Here is an 11,245-nt window from a genome sequence, read left to right on the forward strand (position 1 = left end):
CCGCCGACTTTTGCCCTCGTGCATTCCCGGCACCGCCTAGCTTTCGCTCACGCCTTCGCGGCACCCCTGAGCTTCTGCTCACGAGCATACCGCTCATGCCTTCGCGGCACCCTTGAGCTTCCGCTCACGAGCTCACCGCTCACGCCTTCCCGGCACCACGAGCTTCCGCTCACGAGCTTACCGCTCATGCCTTCGCGGCACCCTTGAGCTTCCGCTCACGAGCTCACCGCTCATGCCTTCCCGGCACCACGAGCTTCCGCTCACGAGCTTACCGCTCATGCCTTCGCGGCACCCTTGAGCTTCCGCTCACGAGCTCACCGCTCACGCCTTCCCGGAACCACGAGCTTCCGCTCACAAGCTTACCGCTCATGCCTTCGCGGCACCCTTGAGCTTCCGCTCATGCCTTCCCGGCACCACGAGCTTACCGCTCATGCCTTCGCGGCACCCCGAGCTTCCGCTCATGCCTTCCCGGCAACCCTTGAGCTTCCGCTCACGAGCTTCCCGCTCATGACTTCCCGGCACCCCGAGCTTCCGCTCATGCCTTCCCGGCACCCACGAGCTTCCGCTCACGAGCTTCCCGCTCATGCCTTCCCGGCACCCACGAGCTTCCCGCTCATGCCTCCCCGACAACCCTTGAGCCTCCGCTCATGCCTCCCCGGCAACCCACGAGCTTCCGCTCATGCCTCCCCGGCAACCCTTGAGCTTCCCGCTCATGCCTTCCCGGCAACCCCGAGTTTCCCGCTCACGAACTTTCCGCTCATGCCTTCTCGGCAATCCTCGAGCTTTACGCTCATGTCTACTTGACACACCACACGTTAATGGAACATTGAATTTTTCTACCATTTGTCGTTTACCGACCGCGACAAATAAAATTCTTTTCGCGTTCCATTAATACGACCGAAAACCAAACATACACAAACCGTACGCGCGGTCATCGTTCATGAGTTACAAATGCATACCTTCGCGGCACTCATGCAACTTACATCTCACGAGTGTAACCCCGTCAAACTCGACTTCGTTCGTCTCCTTGCGCGCGTCACACATTTATCATATGCAATCCATATGCTCACACGACCATGTATCACGCACCCCATACGTTCATATATGCCAACGCATATCAATGCAACTCACATTTGTTGCCCAATGCAACGAGCATTCTACATATGCCTGTTTTTTTGCCTTTGTTGTGCAGGTTAATGAGTCCCTTCTTGCTTATGGAGTTAAAGGCATCCCCTACCTGGAACTCGAGCTTTCTCTTGCAGCACTTGGCCTCAATGCAATCTTGTAGCAACCACCAACTTCACAAGATTCCACCACGATGTCAAGCCTAGATCAATAAGCGGCATTAATAACGATAAACTAGGCTAGCTATTCACTCTCAATACTCTCCGAACAAAACATTTCCTTTAACTTAATTGCTAACTAATAACCTGACCATTTGGGTTCCAATAAGGAGTTTGCTGTTAGGAAGAGGGGGTAAGAACACTTTTTAAAAGACAAGTTGTCAAAAGCTGGAAACAGAGTTTAAGTAGAAACTGTTAAGGGCCAAGGAAGAGTGTTCAAAGTACTTGAGATAAATTCTTGGGAAAATTTTGGAAAAAAGATGGTTTAGCAACCAAATCAGTGAGATTGAAACGGTTATAGAACTCTAAGTGAAGCCATTTTAAAGAGTAAGGGTTTTAAAGGCTAAAGTAAAACGGTGTGCAGATTCTTTCCAGAAATACTAGCTTCTGTACACCTTTTTCAAAAATTCATAACTAATTCTAGAAAAATATTTTTGAGGTGATTCAAAATCCGGAATGTTCATCTATGTGTCTACTATATTTACCTAGAAGAAACTGACCCCAAATTCTCAACGGTTTAGCTCCAGTTTTGAAATGAATGCAGCTGGGTCAGATTTTACTGGAAACTGAAAAACTGCAGAAACTGGTTCTTTTGTGTAAAGCTCCTCTGGTACCCAAAATGGCTGGTTAAGTAGGCTCTAAGACACCTATAGGTTATATATAAAGCTCCTAAAGACTCAAAGTCTCAGTCACCCTTCAATACTATAAGGGGAAGGTCTTGTAGCTCACTAACATGATGTTTTGAAGACATGGTGTTTGGACAACAGTAACACAAATAAACTTTTGAATCAAGCATGACTCCAATGTTCAAGATAACCATGGTTTAGCACATATCTAACCCACTTAAGAGGCATGTCTAATGCTCCTAATGATCTATAGCTCAAGTTACTTTCTAATACTATACGGGGAGGTGCTGTAGCTCGATGACATAATGCATTGAAACATGATATTTGGACAGCTACAAACAACAAATAACCTTTGAACCAAATACGATTCTAATACTCAAGATGTAGCCATGACCTAGAAGAATCCCTAGGCATTAGAATGGATGAGAAATCAAAATTAAGGCAGCAAGATACCAACAACAGCAGTGACAAGTTCACAATCTTCAAGAATTCGTAACAACAACCAAGAATATAGAGTTTTATGGAAAAGATGATACTCACCAAAGACTAATCAAAAAGGTGAGCTTCTCTTGAGGATTTCAACAGGAAAGAGAGCTGAGGGAGCTGATTGGATCGAGTCCAGCCACAGGCCAAGAAGTTCGCTCAATCTCGAACATGCAAAGTGAAACAGAGACTGCTCAATATGTAAATGAGGTGTTTTGAACGTATTGAGCCTAAAATCGAGGAAACAAAGGGGAACTTGATGGTTCCAGAATCTTACCAAGTGTTTGTACCAGTCTCAAGTAAGATGTGAGGGATTCGGATAGAGCAAGAGAGGAAATTCAAGCAGAAATCCGGAACAGGCCCGTTTCAGAACAGCTTCCGCTTCGAGGGGTGTAAAAGACTCAAATCGACTCCGATGGAGCTGAAATTTGGAGGCTAGATAGAGGAGACATAGGCGAACAACTTTGTTGAAGAAAGTTTTTTGATCGGAGGTCCCTAACTAGGAGTTTCGAGGCTCGCAAACAGACTGATGTGTCCAGGGTCGAGAGGAAAGGTGAGAAGAGAAGGGTGGATGACGATTTCTGGCCTGGTTCTCCCTTTTGAAGGTCTGAGGTGATGTTCTTGGAAGAGTTGCCATATGCATGCTGGCAACGTGGAAGAGTGGAGCTGAACAAGGTTCCTTTCTCTCAGCCCAATTCTGACGTGAACAAGGAAAGAGGAAAAGCTCTTTGCGTGTGGACGTGAACAAGGCTCAGCTTGAGCAGATAAATTTGGGTAAAAGTAAGAAGTTGTAAAAACCAAGAGGATGGGGAAAATAAAAGTAAAATAAGTAAATATAAGGAAACTCAAAAATTAAAATGTTGGCATGACCAAATAAAGATTGGGCCTCACCAAACTTGTACTTAGATAGGAAAATGGTAAAGTAAGTTTTGTCGGAATTTTTTTTTGCTCGAGTTTGAAAAACATAAGGAGTAAATAAATTGTGCTTTCAAAAGTCGGTGAGATGGTTGACGAGTAAGCGTCGGGTAAGGCGAGTAGGAATTCAACCAATGGGTAAGGAATAAGGTAAAACGAGAAATCGTAAACGCACGCACAAGTATATTTCAAAATTATGCAAAGATGTCATTATGAGCTATAAGGACCATATTGAATCAAGGGAGATGCTCGGGTCAAAGGTCGACTAACTTATTGGGCTAGGTTCACTAGCATACCGGTCTGTTGGGTGTCCAGAGTAAATTTTGGACACTAACCTTACGCTATTCTTGGGCCCAAGGCCCAAGCCCAAACTATTTCCAAAAGTCTTTAGGCAAACAAAGGTCGCGAAAAATTATTCCGTCAAAAAGTGATGTTCGGAATTTCACGGGGTCTACAGCCCTCATACCCCTCAGCAAAATGGAGTTGCTGAGAGGAAAAATAGACACATAGTGGAAACTGCAATCTCTTTGATGTCTACAGCTGGTGTACCTAAACCATTTTGGTTTCATAGTGTTGCTCATTCTTGTTATCTTATCAAGAGAATGCCTAGCAAATCTTTAAATATGTCTTCTCCATATGAACTTGTGTTTCATAGACCTCCAGACATCTCCCAGCTGAAAATCTTTGGCTCTTCATGCTATCCCTATCTCAGACCATATGCTCATGACAAGTTGGATCCTAGAACAACACAGTGTGTCTTCTTAGGATATGCCTTAGGATATAAAGGAGTCTTCTGCTATAGTATTTCTCAAAATAAACTTTGGATGTCTAGACATGTCATTCATGATGAAACTATTTTTCCCTTCCTTTCTTCAGCTCCACCTGTGTCATCTCTTGTTGATCCTATTACTTTCTTTCCATCTTCTTCATCTCTCACTACTCTTCACCCATGGATGCCTGTCCCATCTCTCACAGCTTTACAGAATGAGAATTTAGATACTACCTTTAGTATCAATAGAGCTACTTCAACAGCAGATGTGTCCTGTCCTGGCACTAACATTAACACAGGTTCAGCTGCTACTGATGATAATGCTAGGCCCGCTTGTGCAGAGAATATAGGAATTGATGAGTCTAATGCTTCTCATGAAACTGAGGTTCATGAAAATATTGAGACTGGGAATGTTGCAGAAATTCATGCACTTGGAGTAAATTCTGATAGTGATTATGATGGTTTTAATAATTCTAATAATTCAGGATTTGATGTTTCTAAGCATCCAGGTGCAATTCCCACAGGTATTAATGATGTGAATAGAGCAAGTGAGAATGTTTATGTTAGTACTGGTATTATTGGTGAAGTCTCTAATGGTGCAGATGATGATGTGCATATAGCAGCTGAGAATGTTGTGGATAGTGCTGGTATTACTGGTAACCTCTCTATTAATGTAGTTGCATAAACTTTTTGTGATGAACCTTCAGCTAGAGTTAGTGTTCCAAATGATGTTTCTGCCCTAAATAGCAATGAAGCAGATGCTTTACAGTTTGGGGGAAATTTGGATCATGACCTTCCCCCAGCTTGATTTTATAGTTCATCAAAACTATAATAACCATTCTATGATGACTAGGGCCAAGAATGGTATTATCAAGAAGAGGAGTTTTGAGGACTTTTACTGTTATTCTGCTGTTGCTCAACAAAAGTTGTACACTGAGCTCCCTTTCTTTAGTGGTTTTACTGCTGTGTCTGATATCAGTGAGATTGTTGAACCAAAATCTTTCAGAGCAGCCTCAGGTAAGAATGAGTGGGATCAAGCAATGTTAGATGAGATTGAGGCTTTACAGAAACAAGGGACTTGGACTCTTGTTCCTTCTCCACAGAACAGAAACATTGTGGGAAGCAAATGGATATACAAAATAAAGAAGAATCCTGATGGGAGCATTTCCAGATATAAAGCAAGACTAGTGGCTCAAGGGTTTAGTCAATCTAAGGGGCTAGACTATGAAGAAACATTTAGCCCTGTAGTTAGACATGGTACTGTGAGGGTTATATTAGCTCTTGCTGCTATGAATGGTTGGGAATTAAGGCAGTTAGATGTCAAGAATGCTTTTCTACATGGGGATCTAAAAGAAGAAGTCTATATGTCTCAGCCACAAGGTTTTATCGATCCTGAGTATCCAACTCATGTCTACTTACTACGAAAATCACTTTATGGCTTGAAACAAGCTCCAAGGGCTTGGAATGAGAAATTTACCAGTTTTTTACCAAGTTTGGGTTTTCATTTTTCCCATTCTGATCCAAGCTTGTTTATTAGACACACATCAAAAGGCCTAGTTGTTTTATTACTGTATGTGGATGATATAGTTATCACTGGATCAGATACTGCAGGTATTCATAAGGTTGTTTCTGAGTTGAGCATGGTGTTTGATATAAAGGATCTTGGTCCCTTGTCATATTTTCTTGGTCTAGAAGTCACAAAAGTTAAGCAGGGAATTTACTGAGTCAAACAAAGTATGCTAAAGACTTGTTGGCTAAAATTGGAATGGAGTCCATTAATACTTGCAGCTCACCTTGTCTTCCCCACTCTCAGATGACACCAGATCAAGGTACCCCTCTTAAAGATCCTACTATGTACAGAAGCATTGTAGGAGCTCTACAATACTTAACATTCACTCGTCCAGACATAGCATATGCAGTTAATACTGTATGTCAGTTCATGACTAAGCCTACAGATGTTCATTATGCTACTGTTAAAAGAATCTTGAGATATTTGAAGGGAACAATTCATAAGGGCATTTTTTATAGTTCAACTGGTGCTTTGCATAATGCTGTGAATGTTAAGGCTTTTTGTGATGCCGATTGGGCTGGTGAGGTGATACAGAAACTCTCCACTACTGGTTTTGTTGTCTACATTGAATTGTGTCCTGTTTCTTGGCAATTTAAGAAGCAAGGGACTGTATCTAGAAGTTCTACTGAATCTGAATATAGAAGTTTGGCCAATACTGCAGCCGAGATCAGTTGGATTAGACATCTCCTGTGTGATTTGAAAATTCATATTCCTTGTGCTCCTTTGCTTAAGTGTGACAATTTATCTGCTCTCCCATTAGCATCAAATCAGTGTTCCACTCAAAGTTCAAGCACTTGGACAATGATTTTCATTTTGTCCGAGAAAGGGTGCAACACAATGATCTTCGTCTTGAGTATGTTTCCACCACAGAACAGATTGCAGACATATTGACAAAAGGGTTAGCTTCTCCTATATTTCGAACTCACTGCATCAATCTCAGACTAGTCACCCTAGCTGAGCTTGAGGGAGGGTGTTGACTATGCTAATCATACTGACCTCAAGCTTCATACGAGTGTGGCACGTAGCTAGTTCCAGCTGTCAAAAATCTGTTAGTTTGTTAGAGTTTCTATTTTTCCTTTCTAGTATAAATATCAGCTGACTCTCTTTTCTCTGTACGAAAGCTTGATTAATAGAAAGATGGGTCTGATCTTTTCTCTCTGTTTATCTCTCTCAAATTTCGTTGTGTTCTTTGCAAACCCTAACTCATATCTGGTGCCATGGCTATCATGAATATGCAATCGTGGATAAACATTATATGTAATATATTACAAATAGATATACGACGTCGTATGGAGGCAGCTGCCCAATCCTGCCCAGTCACTACGCCAATATTTGAATCAGACAACATGCATCAGACAACTGCGCACATTTTATCTGTCGTCTGAAAACTTCAGACGACAGCAAGAATTATTCTATTGTGTATGATTCAATCATACAACAGTTATTGTAAAATAGGTGTGATGTTGTCCGCATTTCTTAAAGAGACAACAGATTTTCATATTGCTGTTGTCCAAATAGCTAGATTCAGACAACATAATAATTGTTGATGTTGTTCCATTGTTATTCAGACAATGGTCGAAATTTGATGTCGTCTGAATAAATCTATTCAGACAACTCTTTTTACATTGCTATTGTGCAATTTATTATTAGACAATCACCATGTTGTGATGTTGTCTGATATATTCTATTCAGACAACATCTTTTCTTGTCTGTTGTGTGACATTGTTACATACAATGGTTCTTTAATTTATGTTGTCTCAGTTTTGTGACTTCTGATGCCCTAGTTGACTCCCCACACTTGGCCAAAATTCAATTTTTCGACTCCCTCCATCCACCAAATCTTAAACTTCCCCCGTTTTCAGCAAAGCTACATTTCTCTTCTCATATATATATAGCTCCACATCTCTCTCTCTCCCCTCCCTTACTCTCTTTCCACGAACACCACAGCCACTGCCTCTCTCTCCTCGGCTCACTCTCGCCCCGCGCTTCTTCGATTTCATGAAGGAGGAGAGCGACGATGACAAGAACAAGGCCGAGCTCAGGTTCCACTCCGCTCTTGCTTACGCCCCTCCGCCTTCTTCGATGCAAGAGTATTTCCCAATCTCTGGAGCCCTTTTTCGCTTGTCTAGGGTTAGGATTTTGAAGATTGGAGTAGATTTAGGGGAATCGTTTTGAAACCCCCAATTAATCTTTCAGATCTGGGTCAACATGTTTTGGCCTTTTGGGATATACAGATTTGATTCGGGTTTGGGTTCAATTAAGGAGTTGGCCGGCTTAAGTTCCTCCTTAGTTCGGCACCTGGTTGTGGCTTCACCGGAGGAAGCCCGAATGTTGTCTTTGTCGGATAACAGACTTGCAAAAGGTTCAGAATACCCTCAGGTCCTTTTTCATTTCAAAGATGCAAACTTTATGTTCACAATTGTGACTACATACCTGTATAATTTGATACCATTGATGGGGGTTTTGCTTGATATTGGTAGGTGGAGCTTGGGTCCTATAAAAAATGGTGGCCTTGTTGTTGGGATTGATCTCAAGGTGTCATACTCTTTTACTCTCATTTTAGTTCAATTTTTCAAGCTTCTTTGTCTGGTTTTTAGTACAGTTGATTATATAACCAGGTTTGTGAATGTGCAGAACAAAAGGTGAAGGCTCTAGCTATGCATTGCAAAATCTAGGGTTTCTGAAATTCAATCTGCGAATTTTGACTATTGCTAAGGTAGGAAGTGCTCGATTCTCCAAATATGCAATTCTATTCTATGTTTCAATCAATTCTTACCTCTAGCTTTTGAATTTATGTTTCTCTTATTGGATTCTTGTTTTTTGACCTGCCATTTTGTTACTTGCGTGTCATGGAACAAGGTCACTGTCAGGTCTGACTCCACCTTTTCCAGAAGGTAATTGCTTTTGCTTAACTTATCATTTATTTTTATAGATGTGGTAGTATTAATAGACAACAGTATGTGCATATGGTTTGGTTCTCTAGCTTCTTTGTGTGGAAATAGATTTGGTTTTGGTCATTGTTTATGCCGTAACACTATCTCTGTGACTCTGCTGTTGCGAGGAGGAACTGAGAATCTGATCTTGTGGTGATGGGTTTTGTTGTAGGATTTAGATTGGATGAAGGAGAAGATCGATTACTATCTTGGTTGGTTGTTGCTGTTTGTTTGGTTATTGGTTTTCAACTGGCAGTTTATCAAAGGCTTGGGATGGTATTGATATCCTTTTTCTTTTAGTCACCATTTTCGTTCATCATTCTTGACTTCTAGTCAATAGCTCATACTTTATGTCTTGTGTGTGTTTAAAATTTAAGGTTTGAGATGTATAGTGGTAAGAGAAGTTGGGAATAAGGCTGTTCTTAGAATTTATCTGCATTGCATGGTCCAACAGACATTAGAAGGAAGGTAACATGCTTAAAGATGGCTTTCAGTAATAAAGTTTCTGGAAATCTTATAGGTTCTTATGTTTTTCATTTTTCACAGCAATTAAGGTGTGAAATTATCTAGATAAAAGCTAGAAAGAAAAAGGAAAATCATAGAATTTCATATGCTTAGTTCCATTTTGAAATGTCATTCATGTTTTCATTAATACCTTTGATACTGTGAAGCCTTAATCTAGCCACATTTCACACTGCCATATTGGTTATCTATCCAGATCCGAGTTCAATTCCTTTTTCTTTCTTTCCCCTCTCTCAACGACTAGGTGTCTAGGTTCACTTCTATTTCTAGATATCTAAATATAGTTACCAGAATGTCTTAATTATTGGGTTCACCGGACTTCCTTTTCTTATGAAAACTGAAGCATGCTTTGCTGAATTATTAATTTTCATAAATTTCAAGAGCTATGAGTTGATGGAATTGATACTTAAAGTTTACATTTACAGTGATGTGTCAAGGCCCATATTTCATGTACCTCATCTCAATGGAATTTATGTTTCGGAAAGATGGTTCATAAGGTTGATGGAGGGAAACAAGCAATTTGTCACAAGAGACCCAGAAAAGGCTCGCTTATTTTATCTTCCTCATAGCATGCGCCAATTGGAGTTGAAGCTTTATGTGCCTGGTTTACATCAAATTAAACCACTGGCAATATTCCTCAGAGACTATATGAACATGATTGCTGGAAGTATCCTTTCTGGAATCACACACATGGGACAAATCATTTTGTTGCTAGCCATGACTGAAGGCTGACTGGAAATTACTGGTTACACACATGGAAGGAAAGGTAGAGGAAAAGTGCGGTTATCACTATGTTTTTGGCCTACCTTTGATTCCAGAAGTTGTAATGTTTTTGGTCTTTATGTTTAGTATATATTGTAGACCTTGTTGGAATCAATGGAAACCTTTTGGTATCAATATTGGATGTGTTTGTGGATGTGTTGATTGATAGGTTTTTGTTAGATGCAATATCCAGAATGTATGTCTTATTATCCAATCTCAAACAATGCAATTTCACCAGAAAACCATTGTTTGACAATTGAGCACCAAAAAAATCAAGTGAAAAAATTGTTGTCTGTACAACATAACAACAACATCTTTTAAACTGGTTCTATTGCTCAACATTGTAAAACACAATGTTAAGGGTACATATTCTGTTGTCTCACTTCATTAACCACTACATCACAGTGCCCAAACTACAAATATGCTGTTGTTTGACCAAAAGCAAAACAACATAGAGTACAAATTAAACATTGTCTTTTCTAGTGTTCAGACAACAGCTTTGTTAGTTCTTGCTCTTGTCCAAATTTTCTTCAGACGACAGAATCTCGCTGTTGTCTGATACCTCCATCAGACGGCACTCACTCAGTCAACAGCAAAGAGGGGTATCAGACGACAGTGAAAAACTGTCGTCTGATCATATTATTGGCGTAGTGAGTTCTGCCATTTTTACAGATTGAATGGATTTCACAGCCTTAAACTTTTTAACTATCTAAAAAATTCGAGGTTGGGCAACTGCACAAACTCGCCACCACCTGAATCCGCCCCGGGAACAACTCAAACCCAGATACAATTTTCATGATTTATAATGGAATCAATTGGAATCATACCTTCAAATGGACAGTTGCGAATCGAACTCCAATTCCTCCAAATGGCCTACTGCGAATCGAACTCCAATAATACCTTCAAAGTTCAAATTAACTACTGTGAATCGAAATCGTACTCCTAAATCGAACTCTGGGTTAGGGATCGAACTTGCTGCCTCTTGTAAGAGAGATGGCTGAAATCGGCTCTCCAATACTCACAGCAGAACAGTCGCGATCTAAAGGCTTTAAAACAAGATCTATTTCAAAAAGACGTCATTTTTCTTTTATTGCTGCGCCTGCGCCTTTAGGCGTCACTTTTCACGCCTTGGTCGACGCCTCAGCCGCCTCGTCGCCTAACCATCAAAACACACTCAATTTCAGACATGATTTCCGCTTTTTGAGCCTCAGGAGATGCGCTTTTTAATTCATTGATAAGTCCTTCTCCGGGGTGACCCATATGTACGTCAGTGCCTCTGGTCGCCGGTTGCAGGAATGACTGCAGTTTATAGAAAATCAAGG

General features: G+C 40.9%; 1 protein-coding gene and 2 long non-coding RNA genes across 4 annotated transcripts; 2 read left to right on the forward strand and 1 right to left on the reverse strand.

The window, feature by feature from the left end:
• Window positions 1-1,229: 1,229 nt before the first annotated feature.
• On the reverse strand, window positions 1,230-3,299 carry LOC133713386 (uncharacterized). The gene is made up of 3 exons (XR_009847983.1): window positions 2,730-3,299; window positions 2,510-2,642; window positions 1,230-1,327 (listed from the first exon to the last, which is right to left on the reverse strand). It is a non-coding gene; the product is annotated as an uncharacterized LOC133713386 (long non-coding RNA).
• A 2,650-nt stretch (window positions 3,300-5,949) lies between these two features.
• Window positions 5,950-6,597, forward strand: LOC133714554 (uncharacterized mitochondrial protein AtMg00810-like). Its single transcript, XM_062140687.1, has one exon. The coding sequence runs from the start codon at window positions 5,950-5,952 to the stop codon at window positions 6,595-6,597; it is 648 nt and encodes a 215-aa protein (XP_061996671.1).
• A 989-nt stretch (window positions 6,598-7,586) lies between these two features.
• Window positions 7,587-10,060, forward strand: LOC133718918 (uncharacterized). Of its 2 annotated transcripts, none has more exons than XR_009850657.1 (6): window positions 7,587-8,085; window positions 8,187-8,241; window positions 8,341-8,422; window positions 8,566-8,600; window positions 8,812-8,915; window positions 9,587-10,060. It is a non-coding gene; the product is annotated as an uncharacterized LOC133718918 (long non-coding RNA). The 2 variants fall into 2 exon arrangements; XR_009850658.1 differs by having other exon boundaries at window positions 7,587-8,068.
• The last annotated feature ends 1,185 nt before the right edge of the window (window positions 10,061-11,245 follow it).

Source organism: Rosa rugosa, chromosome 6 (genome assembly GCF_958449725.1).
Source record: "Rosa rugosa chromosome 6, drRosRugo1.1, whole genome shotgun sequence".
NCBI lineage: Eukaryota > Viridiplantae > Streptophyta > Magnoliopsida > Rosales > Rosaceae > Rosa > Rosa rugosa.